The sequence below is a fragment of the Spinacia oleracea genome, chromosome 2, assembly GCF_020520425.1.
Source record: "Spinacia oleracea cultivar Varoflay chromosome 2, BTI_SOV_V1, whole genome shotgun sequence".
Classification (NCBI taxonomy): Eukaryota; Viridiplantae; Streptophyta; class Magnoliopsida; order Caryophyllales; family Amaranthaceae; genus Spinacia; species Spinacia oleracea.
Window position 1 is genome coordinate 78,827,013 of NC_079488.1, and position 24,675 is coordinate 78,851,687.

The 24,675-nt window shown below is 37.2% G+C and overlaps 3 protein-coding genes across 6 annotated transcripts; 2 read left to right on the forward strand and 1 right to left on the reverse strand.

The window, feature by feature from the left end:
• Window positions 1–1,807: 1,807 nt before the first annotated feature.
• LOC110776772 (mediator of RNA polymerase II transcription subunit 17) lies at window positions 1,808–10,778 on the forward strand. Of its 4 annotated transcripts, XM_056837099.1 has the most exons (10): window positions 1,808–1,995; window positions 2,097–2,286; window positions 3,334–3,447; window positions 3,688–3,773; window positions 6,847–7,219; window positions 7,313–7,756; window positions 7,862–8,170; window positions 8,292–8,514; window positions 10,419–10,497; window positions 10,596–10,778. In XM_056837099.1, exons 1-9 carry the CDS (start codon window positions 1,901–1,903, stop codon window positions 10,457–10,459), a joined length of 1,875 nt encoding a protein of 624 aa, XP_056693077.1. In that variant the 5' UTR covers window positions 1,808–1,900; the 3' UTR covers window positions 10,460–10,497; window positions 10,596–10,778. The 4 variants fall into 4 exon arrangements, with proteins under 4 accessions (XP_056693077.1, XP_056693079.1, XP_056693078.1 ...); XM_056837101.1 differs by lacking the exons at window positions 10,419–10,497; window positions 10,596–10,778 and adding an exon at window positions 10,097–10,387; XM_056837100.1 differs by lacking the exons at window positions 10,419–10,497; window positions 10,596–10,778 and adding an exon at window positions 9,693–10,038.
• LOC110776771 (pre-mRNA-splicing factor ATP-dependent RNA helicase DEAH1-like) lies at window positions 10,319–12,546 on the reverse strand. The gene is made up of 2 exons (XM_056837102.1): window positions 10,578–12,546; window positions 10,319–10,455 (listed from the first exon to the last, which is right to left on the reverse strand). Exons 1-2 carry the CDS (start codon window positions 12,433–12,435, stop codon window positions 10,439–10,441), a joined length of 1,875 nt encoding a protein of 624 aa, XP_056693080.1. The 5' UTR covers window positions 12,436–12,546; the 3' UTR covers window positions 10,319–10,438.
• A 6,459-nt stretch (window positions 12,547–19,005) lies between these two features.
• Window positions 19,006–20,643, forward strand: LOC110776776 (protein FAR1-RELATED SEQUENCE 5-like). The gene is made up of 2 exons (XM_021981342.1): window positions 19,006–19,799; window positions 20,166–20,643. Exons 1-2 carry the CDS (start codon window positions 19,006–19,008, stop codon window positions 20,641–20,643), a joined length of 1,272 nt encoding a protein of 423 aa, XP_021837034.1.
• The last annotated feature ends 4,032 nt before the right edge of the window (window positions 20,644–24,675 follow it).

The window sequence follows — 24,675 nt, forward strand, 5'->3', positions numbered from 1 at the left end:
ATCTTAAAATCATCACTAAGATGATCAAACCCAAACCCAAACCCAAATCCAAACCCGATTACTCTAGTGGAACACCAATTAAAGTTTATACTTTCGGGAACCTCTATAAGTTTAAGCACGTGTGTGGCGGGATTGCACAATATTAAACCTTGTTTTGACGTAAGATATAACAAGCCCTTACACGATCCAACAACTTGATAATTAAACTGACACGGTAACTCAATTTTGATGAAGGGGAGAAACTATTAAGGTCATGAATATGATAAAGGGTTGACTCTCGAATAGTTACTAGGGAGACATTGTTGTTCCTTTCAAGAGAACGTTACAATGATATTCAATAAAACCCAGAGTTTGAATTAAATTGTACCATTCTTTACAAACTAACTTAAACTTAAGAAGAGCTTTAACGGGTAGTAAGGAAAGTATTTCATGAACAAGATCGGGAGGAAGACTAGCCATGGTTGATGAATGCAATATTTTTAATATGTATTTTGCTTCTTAATTCTCTAAAAATATTTCAACAAATATCATTATATTATTTCAACCGAGACTATTCTAATTATACAGAAATACAAAATTAGCATGAAAATTAGGAAACCAAGTTTTTGTACAAAAAGAAAACCGTATCTCCCAATTTAAAACATAAAACAAAGTAAATTTTCATAAGTTTTTTTTGTCCCATTTTTTTATTTCTTAGGCAAAGTTCACTAGTTTTTTATTATATTAATTTATTTTTTAAATGATAAATAATGAGATATAATTAAATATAATAGGAGTCAAATACTGGTCAAAGATAATAAGAGATAAATTTTTCTAGGAGTCCAAATAATAAATAAATACTTAGTAAAAGATAATAATACATAAATTTTATTACGAGTCAACTATCATGTTCTATATGATACTACTGCTACATTACACACACAAAAAATCTCATTAACGAAGGGCTATTTATGACGGGCTCAAATCTCGTATTTTAAGTGAAAAGTTCTACGACATGGTATCTAATTACTGACATGATCGATATATGTGATGAGGTAGTCAATTATGACGACCTAACCCTCTTTCACTACGGACTTGTGACGGAATCACGTTGTAATTGTTCTTTTACGACGGGAAATCATGTCATTAATACTTTTACCCCGTAAAAAAAAAAGTAACGAATCATGCATTACCTCTATAATTTTAATGTATTGATCTGTGCATCGCACGGTCTTAATTCTAGTACAAAATATATTAGTACCAATAACACAAAATGACTAGCTTGTATTGATATTTCTTAGCCATTTTGCGTTTTTGGTACTGACATATTATGTATCGGTACTCAAGTTGGTTGTATAGGTTTAGAAATCCTCTTCAATTACGCGACAAATTGGGTATCAAAGCATACCGAATAACTTTAACTGTATATGGCTAGGGTTGAGCAAAAGTATTCGAAAAATCAAAAACCCGATCTGATACATGAATTGAAAAAATAGGTAATGAACTGATATTATTACCAGCTCGGATAGCAAATCCAAGAACTCGAATATCAGATGATTTTTTTCATAGGGATATTATTTTACAATTAAAAGACATTCGATAAGAAATTTTCTTATAGCCTTTTCTAACTTAAATTTTGGTTTGATATAATGTGTTATTATTGGTATTACTTCGTAGTATTGAATGATATTTATAAGTAATAGTTTTGTTCGATTATAATATGTCAAAATGTTACCCGCTACCTCAAACGCTACCGCCAAACACGCCTTTGGAATAGATTAAACAGATACATTACATTGTTGATTGTACAATGTACATACAGTAAAATTTTTAATTTTAATTTTTTAGGGCTCATTTGAGCGGTTAAGCTCACCACTGCAAGAACCTCCCCCGAAACTAGAACTCCGGCGAAAGCTCAAAAATGGCGGACGGCGGAGCCATGGAAATATCTCTCGACAAGCTCCCTATCAAACGCCTCGATGCTATCGAAGAATCCGGCGTCGAACGCTTCCCACCGTACTCTCTCTTATTCTCTCTCCTCCCTCAATTAGAGCCTAATCCTCCCCAATTCTTTTCAATTTTATTTATTGGTAATTTTGATTTTGAATTTTTTTCAGTGAAATCGAATACGAAGAGAAAGCGGTGAATCTAATTCGGAGAGTGGATTTCGCTTGGGCGTTGGAAAGAGATGCGAAGAAGCAGAAGAAGGCGAAGGAAGCATCGGCGCCATCCACGTGGCAAGGATTGGTTGAGAATTTGACATTGGCTCATCAGGAGCTCTCTGTAATCATTGATCTCATAAACACTGTAAGCTCTTTCTTACGAATCGCACTGAACTTTTTTTTGTGTGTGTGAAGATATTCTTATTTGAAGCTGAAGTTGTGGCAATTGGCGATGTTGTTGAGTAGATTTAACTGTGAACTTTGAATTTTGCGCTGGAAATTTTTGGGTTTTTGCAAAATGTGAAATGAAGGTTGTACTTGTATGTGATGTATGAACACATAATTTTGTAATCGTTAGTGTTTTGGATCCGAACTTTGCTCATTGAGGATTTGAACTTGAAATTGGTTTGTTGAATGCGGGTGTTAGTTTTGTCACGGATTTCGAATTTTTGCACCGGAAAGTGCTGTGGTTTTCTGGATGCGACATTGAGGTTGTATATGAAGTATGTTTGATCAGTTTCGCAGCTGTTGTTATTTGGACGTGAATTTGGCGAATCCAGTATTTGAATTGAGCTTGATTTAAATTTAGAATTCCTAGATTTCAGTGGTTCTTTTGTTGTAAAATTGAGGTTGTATGTGAAGTATGATGCTTCTATATTATTCTTCAACTTTTAATTGCAAGTTTTCAGGAATCAGAATGTAAGTTTTGTAGACTCAGTAGTCAGTAGACTGAGTATGCAATTTAAGCTTGAGAGTCGGCGTTCGTTTTTCTGGTGCTTAGGACTTAGAGTAGTTTTACCCGCTCTCCCTTAGCCTTTTCTTTATTGCTTTTCATCAGCATTTAAGTTCTTGGACATGAACTTGCCCCCTCTCTTTTACTGTGTACTTTGGAGACAATTGAAATATTGAATGCTCATTTGATTGCGTTTAATTCCGTTTAAGGAAAATGTGGCATTTAAGTACTTGTGACCGAAATGAGCAGTTCGTTAGGACCTTATTTTGCTTGCTTCTCGGATGGGTTGGTTGTCCTGAGCTCCTGACTCCTGCATTAATATGTAATATGAAGTATGCTAATTTGGAATATTTAAGCTAGTTTTTCCACCATTTCCACAAACCTTAATTGGGGGTATGCTTTATCTTGTAATTTTCCTTATTGAAAGTGCTGATCTGCAAAATTTGGCTGATTATTCAGGTTGAAGCTAATGATGCAGTCACAGTGGCTCATATGAATAGGCCAAAACCATTGCCTAATGAAGCCATGTCCGACCTTGCAGTGTCTGCTGCAACTAAGCTACAATGTTATCGGGTATTGCCATTAGTCTTTTTGTGTCTTTAACCTTACTGTTATTACCAATGACTCATTGTGTGTATGCTACTGTAACTGAATACTTTTCCACTTCCTAAAGTAAAATAAATGTATCATAAAAGTTCTACCTTGACGTCTAAAGTAGCAGTTAACAACTTAACATGAAAATTTTCTTTTAGATCTGGATGGAATAAATTTTTAACCTTACATGCTTCTTATTCTCCTCTGCCTCACATGCAGCATCTCAGTAAGTACTTTAAGCAGTCTGCGAAATCCTTGGAACATCAGATTGCTAGAGAAGCAAGATTCTACGGAGCTCTCATTCGGTGAGTGTGCAGAAGTGGACACTCTCCCTTCCCTTAGATATATTGATAAAGTATTAATTGAATAATTAATGCCTTTTGCATGCCAATTTGTCGCATTGCAATTCTCTTTCAGCATTGATGTGGATCTCGATTATCAATTTGGCAAAGTTTTCAAAAATCCACATTTGATGAAATGAAGATTAGATCTTCATCTGTAATTTTTAATGTGAACGAACCAATATATGCACAAAGAACACCTCTGGACTTAGAGCTTTGAATCTGCGAAACCATCTAGATCACTCCTGATCTATGTCTTTCAAACACTACTCCTTAAAGGACTCCTGATTTCTGGACTAATGAAAGCTAGTTAAGCAACTCATGAAACAATCAATCATCAAATTTCTGTAAAAACTCTCTAGCTAATTCGTTTGCTATTATAAGCAATAGGCGTGTGAAATAATCCAACTTGGGGTAGGATTAGGAGCATACAACCAGATTAAAACTTCTACAAAATTAAGGAAGCAAGTTTTATTGATCTTTAAGCAAAAACACGCCTAGCAAGACCTACTTAACTAACGAAAGATAATTAACTCGTAAATGACCTTGGAACCAGAATTACTAAACTAAACACACCCAACCTAGACTAAGCTTAAGGACCAGCTCAATTTACAACTTGCACCCTGTATAATCAAGCCTTGTGAGGTAGGGGAAATCACAGGCTTATTAAACAAACCAAACTAGAGAGAAATTAAAGACAGGCTAAGCGAGAGGCGGCACAAATGAGGAACTCTTGCTTGTTGGCGAACAATGGAAGCCCATAGTATGAAGGACCAAGGTGACAGACTCATCTAAAGAAATTGACATTAAATCCTCACCGAGCATTACTGTCCCAGTTTCAGTAGCATGGACTCTTGTGGAATCTAGTTGCATTTCATCCATGTCCTCATTGCTGTTTCTCCTCATAAGTTATTATGCTTTGATTGTGTGATGTTTCCACTTTCCATTATCATTACCTTGCTTTTTTTGTTTGTTTTTTTCCAGTATTCCCAGTGATTTGGGACACGTTCGTTTCATTTACATGATTTACTTATGCTAACTACACTTTGCATGAATTGTGTATGAATATACACATTGGCCCTGTTTGCTTGTTTGAGGAGTGGAGTAATTTAGAGGTTTGACCAACTCAATCCTCTCATGTAGGTGTTTGGTTGTTAGCGGATTGGAATAGCGGATTGAGATGGATCTGCTAATTTAAAAAACGCTGCTCCTAGTAGCTTTTCTAATTAGAGGATAGCATTGGGTCATATGAAATTACAACTTTGTCCACAAGTTAATAGCAACAAAGCATCCATTTTACTTCCACCTACCTCTCACAAGTTCACTCTCACCTCCATAGTAGATCCAAGAAGGTTCCTTGTAATTTTTTTCCTTTCCCATTTTATTTTTCTTGTTTATTTTATTTATTTCTCCTCTTTTGATTCTTCTTAAGGTTTTTTTCTTGATTTTTTTGTAAAAATATTCTCTTCTGCGTTTATTTTCCTTTTTTTTTTCGAGGATCTGATTTTTTTTCTTGATTAACTTGAATCCATTATTTCGTGCTCCTCTTTTTACTCTTCAGTTTTTTTCTGGATTTATTTTCTGTCACTATTTTTTACTCTTCTGCGTTTTTATTATAAAGATTCTGCAATTTTTTTTCTGCTCCTTTTTTACTCCTCTTCTAAAATGTACTAGTCAATCTACTAATTCAATCCGCTACAGCTAACCGCTACCCGCTAATTACCAAACAAAGCCATTATATTAAGGTTTGTGTCAATTTAAGTTTTTCTGAACAATATTTATTATAAATCATTAAATCTAGGCACATATTGTAAAAAAAATATACATTTTGTATGTCTAATTTTGTGTGAAACAACCTTATACAATTTTGCTAGCAAATTCAGACACAAAAGAATTTTTTATTTTTTTTTTTGCAAAAAACAACCTTAGTTAATTTTCAAGTGTTAACTCAGCCTTTTCCGACGTTAACTGTGGCGTACCGTATGTCTTTTTTCTTATAATTTGCCAAAACAGACCTTTTACATGATTGACTTGCGAGAAACAACCTTTTATAATTTTTTTTGGCAATTTTAGACCTTATAAAAAAACTTTCCGAGAAACAACCTTTATAACCTTTTAGTGTGAAGAAAATTTCATTTTATCGGCTAGCTAGTAGCATTGCAAAACTTACACAGACACAATAAGTGAACTTAATGTTGAGACCTTCAACTATTTATCCAGCATGCTAGAGATCAAGGAATGCACGAGTCTGGTGTGTTTAACTACTGCTTTGAGAGTTTCAATAATTTGTCAAAGGAAAACCAATCCTCTAGTATTCCTTGTCGGCATGCATTGACATGCATCCAAAAGAGAAGTAGAACATAACAATACATGAGAACTTCATTCACCATGCATAACCATGTACAAATATATGCCAAATCTTATGCACCTGCCTTAATATTAGGCCATAACTAGTGGGAAGTTGCACTTACCCGGAACCATTTCTTCATACTTATTCGAAACATTGTTGATAGGCCTAGGAAAAAGGGGGAAAAAAGGAACAAGAGGAAGGTCCGGATAAAGCAAAATAGGCTAAGAGAGCCAATCATAACAAAACAATAAATTTAGTTCCTTTTGACTTCCATGTGAATCTTGAAATGATATTAACACAATAAAAGTAAACTCCTCTTCACAATAAAATGTTACGATGGTTACCTCTCGAAAATATTTTTTTTAAGGTCTAAAATTGCAATTTTTTTTATAAAAGGTTGTTTCTCTGTAAACATATATAAGGTCTATTTTGGCAAGTTTTGCAAGAGAAAAGATGCATATGACCCACATATCATAGTCAAGGCCGGAAAAGGGCCCGGTCAATGCCTGAAAATATGCTAAGGTTGGTTCTGGTTTATTTTTTTATTTTTTTTATAAGGATATGCTCATATGGTGCTAGTGGATAACCCTTCTTTCTTCAGGTGTATCTGGAAAGGCTTACTTATTGACTGCCACTTCTCTGTTTGTCAACATTAGATTATTCATCTCTGTTCTGACAAGCTGACAGTTTGCAGCAGAATTGGAAAGTCAAATGGCATCGTTTGGCTGCAACTGCTCCTGGTAGTGACGGTTTTCTGATCGATCTTTCCAACAACGCAGCACATGAGCAGCCAGCTGTTCCCCGAGCTCCGACGTTTTCTATGGTCCGTGTGGACCATGATTCATCTGGCATGTTGGCTGTGAATTTGCCTAAAAATTCATGTCGCTCTTTCCACTTTGGTTTTCTGGATGCTCAATCGGGTGATAGTGATAGTCCAGAAGGATGTGGGAGAATGAATTTAGATACAGGTGATAGTCCAAAAGAATCAAGTGACGATGATCGTATACGAGAAACGCACACCGTCCTTTGTAACACCCACAGGGCCATATTTTATGAACAGGTAGGTGTGAACTATTTACTACACTCCTTATTGAAGCTTTTTAACTTTTGACCATATCCTTCCTTTTTTGACTTACCATGTTTCTGCTGATAGGTGTTTGAATTAGTCAGTCGTGAATCCTTTAATCCATCTTTGGGGGTAAACGTGACTGGAATACGAGAAAACTATTTGGAACTGAGCATAAAACCAGGTGTATCTGTTTTCATATTGCTAAGGCCATACAATCAGGAAGATCAAGGTAAAAACAACAGTGACACTCAGAACGTGGATGATTTAGCTAAAGGATCAAGCTTGGTGGAAAGCAAGCAACATATTAAGTTAATATCTGGACACCCCAACCCCATCACTTATGAAATATATCTGCAGCAGCTTTTCCGTAATGAAATATTTTCAAAGGTGAAGCACCAACCAACCTTACCTGGTAAAGTTCAGTCTAATCAGCAGACAAATGATGCTGCGGGTCTTGTAAATCATTTCTGCCTTTCTCTGGCTCATCGAACCTTCTCAAGCAAAGTTCTAGTGGAGCTGGAAAACCTGGTATTTGCAAATTTCAATTCTATGTAGTTTTTGTAAACTTAAATAAGACTTTTGTTTCTTACTCATTATTCTCTCTTATCGCTGTAATTTATTTGCGTCAATTAGGTTACCAAAATCCCATATCTCCGGCTTATATCTCAACCTACTTGGCATTCACGGTCTTCCTCGTGGGCATTGTCCGTGAACGTTCCCAAAGCCAGAAGTGCAGAGTCTCAGGCATGGAGATCAAATGAAGATCACACTAAAGAAAACAAGTTACTGTTTCAGACAAGGGTGGTGGTGAAAGATGATTGCATCAGCATTGAAGGCGGAGGTGCCCCTAATGTTTTGTTCAAAGGTAAGCCTGAGGCAATGGGCTCCAAGAATAAATTCAATTGTGACATAGTAGATCTCCCTATGGTCCTTCTGTTACAGGTAATATTATACATCTTGAAACTCTTTTGCGTTGTGTTTATATTGTGAATATTTATCTTTGTAGTGTTTTAAATTTGAGATGTGAACTTGTGGTTGAGGATGTTGTGGGTTTGATCGGCAGGTAGCTAGCCAGATCATATACTGGCTACACGAGGAGGCATTGACGGTGGGGATAAAAACAAACCAGGATTTTCTCTGCCTTTCCTTGGAGCTTGAACAAGGGGAGACACTAAGCCTGGTTGCGCATGTTGATCCGGAGGATGAACTGGGATGCATCTCTTGGTGGCTTACGGTGGATGATGGGTCTACCGAGGAGCACAAACTTCAGGCAGATATCCCTGATGGTGAGTCTCCTTCAAGGCGGTTTTTGGGTCATTTGTCTTTGAATGCGTTATACTCCACATTGATGGATCTTGTTAGTTTGTGCAATGTCAGTGTTAGCCATTGAATCTGGCCTTGTTTTGCTTCACACATCAATGGAAATGTATACTAGTATTTGTGTTTTAGGTGTTTAGCAGCCTATGAGAAATGTGCATGAATTGAACTGACTAAATTTCACTATACGTATGCTATGGTGTTTAGCAGCCTATTTTTCTTGCAATTTGTTACAGGATATTACTTATTTGTAGAATCATGCTTTCAATGTACAGTTCTGTTGCACAATCACCAGTCCCCTAAGGAAATCTGCTGTTAGATAAAATTATAATTTATTGGTGGAAGTATATTGAATTTTCTCGTTGATCATAAGCATAGGCCTGTGTATCAATTTTTCTGTTAAGTTTCCTTAGGGCGCATTTTGATAAACATATGCTCTCTTTGCCAAGAAAATCTGATTTCCAATTTCTCTGTTAAGTTTCCTTAAGGCGCATTTTGATAAACAAATCCTCTCTTTGCCAAGAAAATCTGATTTGAAATGATAAAGAATTGATTATGATCTCCCTGTTTACTCTTGTCATTTGTTGAGGCTCAAGTCTTAATGACACCGTCGATATAAAAAATTGTTTGTTTGCTTGCTATGAGAAGTTTGAACATAGTATGAACGGAAATTTAGAACCTATCCTGTTCTCTTCATGTCTCTCTTCTGGTAGAAATTCTGCATCTATCTGATAGATTTCAACAGTTCCTTCACTCTGTACTTGTTTATTGGAAATTATTATCTAAAAAATACTTACACAAACTTGCTTGTTAGAAAGTCCTTTAGAAGTTAGTTCAGGGGAGAGAGGAAAGGGAATCAGGAAAGTGTGTACAGATCAGAGGGCATTTGGAGGCGAAATTCAGTGAATTGAGGTTATGTTTTAGTTTGTCTTGGGTGAGATCAAACCTCTGGAATGCTTAAAAATTGTCAAATTTCTGTGAATAATCATATCATTAGTTCATTACCTTCTTCTCAATTTCAGTTCATTACAAAAAGACTAGGCTTTTTAGTTTATCATTCATTATAACAAAAAATTTCTATACAAGCATTCCCTCCTAAGCTAGAAGCGGAAATTCCCTTACAACCGTGGCATTTTCTTTGCCGCAGAATCTTCGACATCCTTCTCCTTATAGTAGTGAGGAGCAATCTCAAGCAGCCACTGTGGCTTCATCTCAGTTACCTGTCTCATATATTCTTTAGTTGTCAAAACAAGCTCATGGTATAGAATCCACCTTGGCGGTGGATGCATCTGTGCTAAACTTGAACTAGGATGAAGGTATGCAACCTGAGGATGCTTAATTGTCTTATAAGATCCATTTCTGTCTAACTTTGCTGAGTGAGGGAAGAAACCTGCTGTGATAGCCTTTTTTATTGCTTCCAAATCATTTAGATTAGATGTGATTTCAATTTCAACCCTCTCCAAGAGCCCCTTGAGTTGATCTCTTATATCCCTTGCTTGTTTCATACTCCTGAACTGAACATAATTTTCATGGCACCACATGCTTCCATAGTCGCATGACTTCCATTCATTGTAAACATTGAGAAGAGCAATATGGTCTCCAACATTCCCCTCGTGGAATCTCATCCTTGCTGCATCTGCATGGACTTGTTTGTCCTTTGGGCGGTAAAAGATTGAATTGCCAATGGAAAGCATTGCTGCAATTGTAATCATCTCCTCTGAGCATTTATATTTGTCAGAAGCAACAATCATCTTTGACAGCATGGGATCAATGGGAAATTCTGCCATCCTTCTGCCAACTTTAGTTAACTCACCATGCTTATTCAGAGCACCAAGTGCATAAAGCAACTCAAGTGCTTTCAATAATGCTTCAGATGATGGTGGATCCATGAAATCAAAGGTCAACAAGTTCTGAATTCCAAGACATTTGAGAGTAAGCACAACATTTGCAAGGTTAGTTCGCTGAATTTCTGGGACAGTATTATCTTCCAGTTCATGGTAATTATGAGCAGTATATAATCTATAACACTTACCTGGACCTGTTCGCCCAGATCGACCTGCACGTTGTGTTGCTGATGCCTTGGAGATGGGCTGCACTAACAATGACTCCACTCCTGTTCGTGGATTATATGACTTGATCTTGACAAATCCCGGATCTATTACATATTTGATCCCATGGATGGTTAGAGATGTCTCTGCAATGTTTGTGGCCAACACAACCTTACGTGCTCCTCGAGGAGTAGGTTCAAATATCTTGTTCTGCAGATGTGTGGGTAGGTTGGCGTAAATGGGGCAGATAATGAGTTCAGCAATCTTTCTGCCAAGACCCCTAGTCCTGTTCTTGAATATCTCCTCTGCTGTTTCAATTTCTTCTTGTCCTGTTAGAAATATAAGGACATCACCAGGTGGTTCGGTGACATGTATTTGCAACGCAGAGACAATTGCTGCATCTAAATAATCAGGCTCTGGTGCCTTAGTGCAATGTATCTCGACATCATAAGGCCTCCCTGGAATTTTGAATATTGGGGCAGAATCAAAAAAGTCACTGAACTTGTCAGCATCAAGAGTTGCACTTGAGATTAGTAACTTCAAGTCAGGCCGAAAACGAGCAACATCCTTCACCAAACCTAATAATATGTCTGTACAAACTGTCCTCTCGTGTGCTTCGTCCAACATGATAACACTGTAGCTACCAAGGTCTGGCTCGCAAAGGAATTCACGGAGCAGCATACCATCTGTCATATACTTAATGAGTGTCTTGTCAGATGTGCAATCTTCGAAACGAATGGAATAACCCACCTCATGCCCAAGTTTGACTCCCATTTCTTTGGAAACACGAGCAGCAACACTCATGGCTGCAACTCTCCTCGGTTGAGTACATCCAATTTTCCCAACTTTTGTGTAGCCAGCTTCATGGAGGTACTGTGGTATTTGAGTTGTCTTTCCGCAACCAGTCTCCCCAACAATTATGAGCACCTGGTGCTCTTGGATGGCTTTTAGTAAATCATCTCGATATGTATAGATTGGCAGGGATCTCTGTTCTTCCTTAAGTTCCCGCAACTCTGAACTCTCCAAAGCACACTCATATGTATCTCCATCCAATACAACAGTCTTTATGAACTCAATCTGATCTTCAGAGACGTCTTTTATCAACTCTGCTGGGTCTTCAAACACGAAATCGTAGTTGTCTGCATCATTCCTTCTGTCTTTCGAACCAAAGTTGAGGGTTGCTTTTCCCATTTGGTGCTGCTCCCAAACTTGTTGTTGATTTACCTTCTTACCCTTGCCATCTCTGAAACGCTGTAAAGCTACAGAAAATCTTTCCTCTTGGTTCACTCTTCCTTCCTGATCATATGCATTCGGCATTTTATACTCGTCAATATCATCAACACTACTCATCCTTCCGGAGACAATCAGATCGTAAACTTCACTTTTGAGCCTGAATTCACAACGTTCTGTTTCAGTCAGATCAACACCATCAAACAAATACGGTTCATCTTCTATCTCATCTCTAAGCTCTTTTGATTTCTTTTCCACCCTTTTCTTTAAGTATTCTTGCCTTGAAATTTTTCTAAGAGCTTCAATGCCATCTTCCTCTCCTTTCTTCTGTGCCATTTTTCGTAATGTTAGCTTCTTTGTTCGAGCAGCATCCCGTTCTTTAATATTCCTCTCCAGTTCTTCCCTCTCAGTTTGATCGCGTAGTCTTTCCTCCTCTTCTTTGTTTAAAGTCGCTTCATCATCCTCAAAATTTCCAGTGTTCCTCCTCAATTGTTTCTTACCACGACATAGCCTCTTTGATTCAGAAACAGGTATGTTAGAAGATCTGTTTTCGGCATCTGACATATCATTCTCGTCCCCTAAAAGCTGGTTACAAGTGTTCCTGACCGACATTGCTGCAGCTTCCCTAGTTTTCTTGCCCTTAACAAAGATTTACTCCACTAATTTTATGGGAAACCCGATCAAAAACCACTGATATTTTGTGTTTTTTCTTTTATCCTGATGTTGATGCTGCAAGTACAGAGAGATATTCTGTTTTCGTTTATGGGTATTTGGCTTATTTATATACACACAAGATTTGCTTGGGATACAAGGTTTTTTTCCCGCGAAGAAGAAAAAAGGAGCACTAAATCCTTTTTTGGGCCAATTTAGGTTTAGAAAAAGGAGCACTAAATCCTTTTTTGGGCCAATTTAGGTTTAGATAGGCATGTATTGGTTTTTTTGAGTGCCTTGGCATTCAAGCATCTCGCACACCCCGCAACAAATTGTTAACAAATCCAATTTTATGATTTACTTTATTAACAACTTTTATTTATTTATTTATGCGGTCAAAGTAAAATAAGCTTGATTGTCAATAATTTTTTTTATTTTTTTTCTCTTCTTTAAATTACTAGACTTGGAAAACTTGACCTCTGATCCAATTAACGGATCCAAATTGACCAAAAATGACTATCCGAATTGAAACTGAAACGGACCTGAAACATACTTGATCTAATATGACCCGATACATGGATTAATGTGAAAAGTACCAAACCAAATTGATTTGAACCAAGATAACTGAACCCAATTGACCCTAATCGTCAAATCCACAAATATTAGTTAGTTTTACTACAACATGACCTAATTCAACCCAAAAAAATGATCTAACCTGAAAATGCCAATCCGGTGTGAACTAACATGATTTGAACTAAAATTGATCCGAAATCTTGACTCGACCAAACTTGATTCAACAATGTATAAATCAAATTATACCCGAATTGACCCAACCTTAACCCGTTCTCATCACGGAGTAGGAGCGGTACGAAATGACTCGAATCGATCCAAAGGATTTGTTTGCCAGGTCTACTTATTACCCTCACTTTCACTTTCTCAATTTTCTGTATTTATAATCCCAAGTCATTTTGGATAAAAAGCTTTTGTCGTTGTTGTATAAAAAATTATCACGTTTGATCTACTTAGATTTACGTCAGAAATGATTATCATACTATCCACTTTTTATAATATACAAACTAGTGTGTTTCCCGAGCGATGCCCCGGATTTCTACTTTAAATAATATAATTTGATTTTAGTATGAATAATTGTTACTATGCCTTAAATATTATTTGGTATCCAAAATGTTTTTTCCATCACGATCTAGTGAAAGTATAAAATAGTTGCAAGAGTTATTACATAGTACTCGTAATAAACATTCATTATTTCAAGTTATATAATTTATTTGGAGTAAAAATCATATCAAGTAGTTGGCTAAGATGGTAAAATTTCTACCTTACATCTTGGTGGTCTCGTGTTCTAGCCTTGCCATGTGAAATTTTTGTATGCATATTCCTTGCTAAGTTGATGACGTGTCATGTTCTAGTGAAAGAGAGTTCCACGTGTCATATATACTTGGTTAGAAACGCCTTTTAATATATAGTATTAAAGTATTAATTTTTAAAGATGTGACTTGATCGATAATTGCTTAAAATGCAAGTGGGTAAAACAAAGGTTCCGCAAGATTTAATCCAAGTTGTTCCGGGTATAAAACAACGGGCTTTATATGATATTTTTCATTGTAGGAGAAGTTCTAGCTCAGTTTTGAGAGTGTTGTAGCCCGAGAGTACCTGCACATAGAGATGGCCAACGTGGCGGGTTGGGTGGGTCGTGGGTGGGTTTGGTGGGTCGTGGGTCGGGATTGTTGACACACGACCCACCTCAGTTAAATTAGGGTAGGTCGAGTCGTGGGCTGTGTCGAAAAAAATGGACACAATACATGATAGGTCGTGGGTTACGTGGGTTGTGCAGGTCGGGTGAGTCTGATGGGTTTGATGGGTTAAAACAGATGTGATTCCGGTTGGTCATGTGGGTTTGGTGAGTTTACTAGAGATTTAGGAACTGATTTGGATCAGGTGGGCTTGGACGATTAATCAAGCGATAGAAAGTTATAAAATTTGTATGAACTTAAATTAATTAATTTTTATGTTATTCGCTTACTCTCGTAAATGTGGTAAATGTACATTTACACAATAAAATTAGAATTTATTAGCATGTTTAACATATAAAATTGTTTAAATTATAATGAGTTTCGTGGGTTGGGTTCGTGTGTTGGGTGGGTTGGGTTCGTGTGTTGGGTTGGGTGGGTCGGGTGTGCCGTGGCGTGTTGTGTCGGGTCCGATGGGGTGGGACGAAATGGGCTGTGTTGAAAAAAATCTGACCCACAACACATCAAAAAAATATCCGGGTTCGGTTGCGATGTGTCATGGGTCATAAGTGTGTCCGACCCATGTGACCCACTATGCGTTGTGTCAGGGTGGGCTGGGTCAAACCCGACCCACTGGCCATCTCTACCTGCACACAAGTGAGTTAACTAGCATCAGAGGGTGTTAAGGAATTCTTGAGTTACTAGAATCCTTGTAACATAATGTAACCTAAGAATTGAAGTAAGACTTGACGTAAGAATTGATGTAAGAATTAATGTTTTCCATTATTGTTTTTAGGAGTTTTGGTAAGTTAAGTTTCTTATTCTTTGTATATATAGTTGTGAATATTGTTATATAAGACATGTACTTTTCCCCTCATATTTGTGTGCGTGAGTTTAACATGGTGTTAGAGTCATCTCTAAAATAGAGATTTTATTCTCCTTTCAAACAAACATGTTCTTGCTATTTTTTTATTTTTTTTGTTGTTGTTTGCGCAATTCCCATTTGTGTTTCATGGGTGATGATGATAAATCTAAGGCTCCTCGCTATGAGCTATCTTCTGAATACTACCTTCACCCAAGTGAAGGTACAGGGGCAGTCATAAGCCCAATCCTGCTGAAAGGAGACAACTACGAGGAATGGTCTCGTTCCTTACGCAATATCTTTGTGCGAAGAACAAACTCGACTTCACCGATGGTACCATTGATGTTCCAGATGCAACATCGGATGATTTTAATCAATGGGGATTGTTAATTCTATGATTTTTGCTTGGATTTTTAATACATTAGATGTTTATGTTCGTTCTACTATGCGTTTTCCTGAGAATGTCAAGTTTTTCTGGGATGATTTGCGGGATAGATATTCTCTGGGGAACGGGCCTCGTATTCTTGAATTAAAAATAAAATTACTGATTGTAAACAAAGGGGGAGACCTGTGGCTGTATATTATGGTGAATTAAGTAGTTTGCAATATGAATTGTCTAGTTGAACAAAATTTCCTACGTGTACGTATTCCGCTGCTAATACGTATGTCCAGATTCGTGAAACGGAGATGCTCCATCAATTTTATATTGGTCTCGAATCAAAGAAATTCGTGAGTTTCCAATTTGTTAATGATGGATCCTTTGCCCTCTCTCAATGTTTCTTACTCTCGTGTGATTGCTGATGAGAGAAAGCAAACTGTTTCGGAGGCTCAAGAAAACCTACGCCCCGATGCTATGGGGTTTGCAACCAATGGTGTGGCGTATTCTCGTTATGGTAAGGCTGTGGGAACTCTGATGGTAGGCTATGTATTCATTGTGGCCGAGCATGCCATGAGAAAGACAAGTGCTTTGAACTTGTTGGATTTCCTGAATGTTATGTTGGTGGTTTGCGTGGTGGTCGTGGGGGAAGGTCTGCCTCAGGCCGTGGAAGTCGTGGTTCTGGTCGCAGTGGGCGCAATTTTGGTCGTGGCTTCACTGCAAATGTTGGTAGTTCCCGTGGTGGCAGTGCCCAGGAAGTTGGTGAGGCTGATAGAAGCAGTGCACCAACATTGACTGATGAGAAGTGGTCTCAATTCAGGGCTGCATTTAATCGGTCTAAACCATCTTCTTCATCATCCGAAAAATTAACGGCTCGCATGGTTTCAGTGATTGGATAATTGATACAGGATGCTCAAATCACATGCCGGGTAGTCATTCTTTATTCACAAATTGCGTGATATTTCATCACCTGTTGATATGCCTAACGGCAAAAGTACTACGGCCATGAAAGAAGGGAATATTTTGGTGTGCGATGGTTTATTATTGGAGAATGTTTTATATGTCCCTTCTCTAACCTGTAATTTGTTGTCGGTGTCTCAATTACTAGACTCACACAAATTTATTGTTCTTTTCACGCTATGTACTTTCCAGAACCACAATTTGAGGAACCTGGTTGGAGCAGGGGTGCAGTCTAATGGGGTTTATATATTCATGTCAGTTCGTGCTCGTGATCGTCCGTAAGAAAATAAAGTGGTTGTTTGAGATGCAAGTATGCTATGGCATAGTTGTTTAGGTCATCTTTCTATGAAAGTTATTTCTTCTTTACCCGGGGTAGTTAGTAGTAAAATGCCCAATAGTTGTGATTTTAATTGTCCGGTTTGTTTTATGGGCAAACAACCCCGAAATTCATTTCCGTCAAGTTTGAATAAAGCATATGTTATTTTTGAGTTAATCCATTGTGATATTTGGGGACCTTATAAGGTGCTTTTTAGTTGCGATGCACGTTTTTCCTCACTATTGTTGATGATTTTTTCCGTGCTACGTGGGTGTTTTTGATGTGCGGAAAAAATGAGGTTGGATATTTAATTCGTGTATTTTATTCAAAGGTAAAAACCCAATTTGATAAACGAATTAAGATTTTGGGAAGTGATAATGGGCAAAAATTCTTAAGTATGGGGTCTTACTTTAAGAAAAAGGGGATTTTGCATCAAACATATTGTGTAGATATTTCCCATCTACACTGCAAAATAGACACGAGAAAAATATAAAATTCCGATGCATAGTTATTGGTTCTAAAATTTGACGATAATATGAAACAGCAAAGTACGAACCTGAAATGTAGGTCCTTCACAGAAGTATATGCTTTCTCCTCATTAAATAGAACTTCCAAGCTGGGCCACTTGAAGACTCTTAATTTGCCATCCTGTACTGCAAAAAAGTTGGAAAGCCATAACATTGTGTTTTACAGGAACTCTGACATAAGATATGAAAACCACAAAATTTGCTAAATAGTCCTTCCGCAAGTTTCCTAAGGTAGTATGTGAGTTTGTCCCAACGCAATGCTAAGAAAGACTCCTTTCACTCTATCATCCAGAAAATTATCTCATTTTATAGGCAATATACTACAAGATAATGGTCAAGCTAGCAGGCCATTATTAGACATAAGCTAACCTCAAGGTTATCTCTGCTTTGCAAACTCCAACACAGGAGAGGAAAATAAATAACATGAAAAAAAGGAATAAAGAAGTCACGATTAGAGAAGCATAAACATTATATTATAACATGTACAAGAAGTCACCTACTCCCTCCGTCCCATAATTATCTTCTTGTTTGACCAAAAACACGGATTTTAAGAAAAGTGGAATATAGTACATGAAAAAGTGGAATAAATTACAAATGATGATTCAGTTGTATGGAAAAGTGGAATAAAGTACATGTGAAAGAGAATATAGTAAATGGGAAAAGTGGAATATAGTACATGGGTGGGATTTTCAATTCAATTTTAATTAATATAGTACATGAGAAAGTAGGGACCTTAGTAGCCAAAATTAGAAACAGGAAGATAATTTTGGGAGGCTCATTTAGGAAAGCAGGAAGATAATTTTGGGACGGAGGGAGTAATTCAAAAGGAATAATATGATGTAGATATTACTCAATTGCCCATTCAAATATAAGAGCAGAAATGTAAAGTATCATATATACCTCACCGCCAGCGGGAAGCAAAGAGCCATCCTCACTGAATGTTATAGCCAACTTTTGGCCAACATCTTCCAACTTGGTACGCACCTTGTCAGACAAAATTAAACCCAATTCCTCATTTTCATTATTATTAGTCACGTCCCAATCAAACCACCTATGCAAAAGCAGAGTAGATTTAGATTAGGGGAGTTCATACACTTACCCCCAGGGTAAGATGACTGTACATACCTTCCAATAGGAATGGGACAAGTCATGAAGTAAAATTTAGGTTAAGCGGGTAATGTGCTTATTTAGGGGGGAAATATTTTCGCACAATCCGCCATTCTCCACTGAAGAAGCGGGAGTTTTACCGCCCACTTATCTCCAAAAATTAGCCCGCCCGAAATTTCGATAGCCCCAAAAAAAAAAAAACAACTTCTTCAGCTGTGTTCATAGCAGGTGGTCTGCATTAAAGCTTGTTGGTGAATTTTCTTGAGGTGATATTCTACTCGTATTTCTTTGCTTGTTTCTTGAATTTGTACTCGTATGTCGGTTGGAAAGTATTTGTGAGTTCGTTTTGTTTGTTGAGTTAACGTATTCCCGTTTTTGCAAATCAATAAATTGTTAGTTTAGATTTCTTAGAAACCAAAGATTGAAGTTGTTATTGACGGAGATTACAATGTCGGATAATCTGTTTATAGCATTTTCTTGTTTGGTAAATACATTATATAAATAAAGGTTGTGTGTGTAATTAATACAAAATATTTTATACAGTATGCACTACCTATTAAAAATCCACACGAGTTTAAATATATTGTATGAATTATTATATAACTAGTGTACTTTATTATTATGTATTCAACAGTGCAATGGTAACTATAGACCTTAATGGTGAACCTGCTGTCGAAGAAGAAACCATTGTGAATATTCCCACGTCCAACCCCCCTACCGTAGGCATGTCCTTTAATTTCGGTCACGAGTTTAGTGAATTTTGTCATCGTTATGCTTATAAAGAAGGGTTTGAGATGTTTGTGAAAAGTAATGTTATTAAGAAGGAATACAAAGACAAGGGTGTTAGTAAAATAGGTGTTGGAGATCTTGAGGCTAGGCCGCGTATGATGGAACTAATCAGATTAAAATGTAAGAAGGGTGGTGTTAAATCAAGTGTCGGTTCTAATGTTACTGGTTGCAAGATGTTTGTTTCGCAGAAGGACGGAGAGTTGGTAATAGTTAGTTGTGACTTAAATCATAATCACCCTCTTAGCCCCGATTGCAGTAGAATGATGGTTAACTACCGATGCATTGATGGTCCGACATTCGATAGGGTAATGATAAACGAAAGGGGGGGAGTTAGTATTAGTAGAAACTTTGGCACTCAATTGATTGAAAAAGGTGGCTTTGATAATATTACTTTCAACAAAAAGGATATTAGAAATGCCATAGCCGTTGAACGACGTAAAACAATGTTTGAGAAAGGAGATGTTGCCGGTCTTGAAGAGTATTTCAAATCACAACGAGAACTGAATGGCAATTTCTATAGTTCTATTCAACGTGATGGTGAAGGTATTTTAAAAAATGCATTCTGGGCCGACGCGCGTAGTAGAGGGACTTGCAAATATTTCGGAGATGTGATAAGTTTTGACACAACTTTTTCAAGCAACAGGTACGTAATTTAAAATTGTATTTGTATATATTACGCATATACGCCTACCTAACAATTATTGAGGATACCTAATGGCAATCTTTTAATCGGTATTAGTTTTGCATTTGTGTAATTATATTGTTTTCCATGGTTACGTCATGTGGTAATCTGTATTAGTTAGTCATTTATAATTGTTGTGGTCTATTTTGTCTAGCAAATACATGTGTTAATGAGTAATGTGGTGTTCGTAAGTGTGTATTTGTGATCTTCGAGTTCAGTTGCTATTAGTTGTCCATGTCAATAAAGTCTTGGTTTATGTATTAGTGTTATGAAAAAAAAATTGAGCGTTATTCATTAACTGTGTTGGTAAACTAATAATTGCACTAGGTATCGTATGCCATTTGCTCCTTTTTTTGGCGTAAACCACCATGGCAAATCAACTATATTTGCGGCCGCTTTAATCTCACATGAAGACACTGAAAGTTTTGTTTGGGTGTTTGAGGAATGGCTAAAGTGTATGGGAAAGCCTCCGAAGGGCATTTTGACTGATCAAGATAGGGCAATATGTAGTGCAATAGGCAAAGTCTTCCCCGGTGTTCCACACCGACTTTGTTTGTGGCATATGCTACAGAATGCATCCCGGAATCTCGGTAAGCTAGTTGATTGGAAAAGCATTGATACGCTGATTAGAACAGCCGTGCATGATATGCTCGATCCCGATGAGTTTGATGAGGCTTGGTGTCTTGTGATGGATAGATATAATCAACGAGGTAAGGGTTGGATGCAGGATGCATACGACAACCGTCGGCAATGGGCACCAGCCTACAACAGAGGCACATTTTGGGCTGGAATGTCATCTACGTAGAGAAGTGAAGGTATGAATCGTTACTTCAAAATTCATGTAGACTTAGAATGTGGATTACTCCAATTTATTAAAAACTACGAGTTCTGTATGAAGATAAAGGCACAGGAAGAGAAGGAGGATAATTTGAAAAGTCTAGATACGCCTCCTCGACTATATGTTGACAAGAGTATGTTAGTTGAGTATGTGTTTCACAAGGTTTACACCAATGAGATGTTTGCTGTAGTTGTTAATGAGCGTAAAGGTTTAACCCACACAAACGTGACTAAACTTGACGCACTAGGGTCACTTGTTTTTTATAGAGCAGACGAGAAGCTAACCTCTCCTCATTGGAGGAAAAGGTTTAAGAGCTACAATGTTAAAGTCGATAAGGTTAAGGGGGAGTTATGTTGTTCATGTCAAATGTTTGAATTTAGAGGTATATTATGTAGGCACATACTGAAAGCTATGGATGTTGAGGATTTTCAATTTATACTGGAGAAATATATACTAGATAGGTGGAGTAAGCAAGTTAGGTCATATGAGACTGCTAGGGTTTCGTACTTTGATCCTGAAGAATCAAAACGGTTAGCAAAAGCTAAAGAGCTATCTCAAAGGCATAATTATTTGAAAGAATTAGCCATGCAAAATGAAACTGCGTACAAGTTGTATACCGAAGGTACTGACGTACTTAGGCTAAAAATGGAGGATGCGGTGGGTATTAGGAAGACTAATGACGTAGGTGATATTTCTATTTGTTGGTGGGATCCCGATGGACGTAATGTTTTTGGCCGTCGTAGGTTACGGTCAAGAGAGTATAATGAACGCGCCTTAAGAAGGACAGTTGTACCTCCCGAAGAAGGTGTGCTTAAAACCCCTGTTGATAAGAGGCATGTGGGACGGTCAAAGAAAGGTCCTTCTTCAATCTATGACAAATCTAAGGGGAAGCAAGCAAGCATGTTCGCACGCTGAGACTGCAGCTAACGAGGTAATGAAGTTTTCGTGAATTTAGTATTTTATGAGTAAAATATGTGTCTCGACGCCAAAAATTTAGTATTTTATGAGTAGTTTAATGTGTTTGTATTATTGTAATTGTAGGAACTTATTAGGTCTATGTATGGACATATTCCTACGTACCGGGCTAGGCAAGAACACGCCAACAACGTTCACGACGTTCGTGTACATCCGCAATACAACGGGCCAGTTTTACAAGACGTTCCTGAAAGTTCACAAATAAATTTATATGAAGATATATCCCAGACTTTCGATTACGAAACCTATGAATGGCGCACTAGAATCGGAGGACGGATGACATTGTAGTTCATTGTGTACTAGACCCATTTTTTGAAGAAATTCTGTAAAAACTGATTGGAATATAAATTTTTACCCAAATCATGTGATGGTTAGTTATTATTTAGGAGTATGATATGTTTTAAAAAACTTGAAATACCTTTTTCTCCTTAAATAATGAAAAGAAATGTCTGTTGTCCTTGGCCATTGCTATCTCGGGTCAACAATTTTATTTATTTGAACCTTCAGCATACGTCATTAATTATATATGGTTTTGATAAATTAAATAGATTTACAGATACAAACAGGAATAAATAAATGGAAGGAGTACAATGTAGACCATATGTCATATCCATTTTGAATGATACGATCTATTTAAGTTGTTCATACCCTTGTTGAAAGAAATGTAATATGTAATTGCGTTCCCATTTAAGAATTTTAGTAATTGATAAAATTCATGATGATGTATTTTTTTCAAGGTTTTGACTTATGACAAATATTCACACCACAATTAAATTATATATGTCGATATCATATGGCTAGTGATGTTCATCTAAATCAAAGAAATGTCAATACCAGTCCCAATTGTGTCACCAATTAGACAAAAAATTACAGCTAGGTTCAACGCTATCGATCTCATTACACAAGGGGTGTAAGTGTTGGAGAGGTGACAGAGTTATGTGGAGAGAATGCAACAGGTAAAACACAACTTTGCCTGCAAGCCAGTATAGCGTGTGAATTGCCTCCGTCCTTGGGTGGAATGTTCGGGTCGTCCATTTACATCCACTCGATTGGTCCATTTCCCATTCGGCGTTTAACAGGTTTAATTCCCTTCATTTTAGATTCTGAACTAAATCAACATGACAATCCTTGTGATCACATAACAATCAAGCAAGTCGAATCACCGTATGACTTGCCTAATGTTCTTGATTGGGTTGTAAAGTTGATTCAATACTCGCATAACACATGCAGGCATATCCGTTTACTTGTTATTGACTCAATAGCTAGTATATGTACTAGCCATTTTGACAACACGGTGGACGATCTAGAGGCACGTTCTCAACTTTTACGGGCCATCGGTTACGGGTTACAGTCAATTGCCGCCACATATAATGTTGCGGTCGTTGTTGTCAATAACGTTGTAGACGTGTTTCCAAGTGATCGTGATTCGTCTACACATTTCATGATGTCATCTGGAAGGAAGGTTCGACCCGCCTTGGGTATGGGATGGACTAGGAATATAGCAACTAGGTTATTTTTGAGTAAGACAATGAATTGCAGTACCCAAATGTTTGACAGATTGTGTAGTATTTTGTTATCGTCCACACTAGAGTTAAATGCTTGTAGGTTTAAAATAACCGAGCAGGGTGTTACCGATGCATAAACTTAAAGCAACTTTCACAAATTGTCACAAAGTGAAATTCTTTTGCAACAGTACTTTAACACTCCGAAATTAATGTAACAAAGAGGACACGAAAGACATACGTGATACATAATAAGTGTCGGAGTTCCAAATGAAATCAAACTACCCAACGTGCCTAATTTTCGTTTCCTATCTTGTTAGTTATGATGTCTAACACTTCTTTCGACTTTAGTTCGTTGAAGCAATTATCCACCAGACGTCCTAACATATACTTCTTAAGCTGTCTGTCATTACTTGTATAAAGCTGCATTAATGTACAAGTTCTGTAATTAGTATGCGTCGATGTTGTTAAAAATATTGTTTGTCATTATGTTGGTTTGAAACACGTTACCTTAAGTAGATCATCCACCTTCTCCACGACAGACAACAATCGCACCATGCACAGTAGTCCCTGGTCTGTTTTCCTTTTTTCAATGGGTTTGTTTATAACGCTGACCCGGTATCCGGTGATGCCCCACTCTTTGTTTTGGAACCCCAAAGGCGAGTGAAGTGTATTGAAGATACTCAAAAGCTTTGGAACAATAGTCGAACTTGTGCTGTACCTTGTATGCAGTTTCCTGCCCGTGTCATACACGTAAATTTTTCCAGTAGCATTTATGTTCTTTCTTTTGATCCGTACCATCATCCACCGCCAGTTGGTATGTATTGGTAAATACAGCTGATTCAGGAAACCCTTAGTTTACATAACTTGAATTGAAAAAACAAAATCTACTTCTAGTGTATTGCAATTACCTCATTGATATCTTTTAGAACAAATCCCATTTCCAAGTCCCTTTCAATTGCCCTTATCATCCTATCCAATTTTCCGCTGAAATCTTTTTTAAAGAGGTCACACTGATCATACAAATCACTCTGTAGTTGGGGTTGTTTTGTTAGTACTCGTTCAAATAATGTAATCCGTACTATGAAAAAACCAAATATTGTGTTTACCATTTCCACTAGACTGACTATATATGACTTCATAAAGACCATTTCCAGAATGTCTTTATTCAGACAAGTACACCATGCAGTCATAATCTGCGATGAATTAGATACGGTTAGTATACTTAAACTTAAACACTTAGTGTATACAATACTATGCCTAGATCACATAACAATCGAGGTGAGCAGGCGTACCTCATGATCCACCTGACCCTTTTCCTTAAAAGAATCATAAATGAAACCCCGACTAAGTTTTAAGTCCTTGTATTTGAAAACAAATTGATCCGGAAATGTCTGGTATGCCATGATCATATTTGAGATGCGTCTTTGTGTTGCATCTATCTTCCTGTTTGGTTGAAATGATGTCTCAATCCCCACATCTTCATCAGATTCTGTTGTGTCATCGTCAGTCTCCCCCCCTT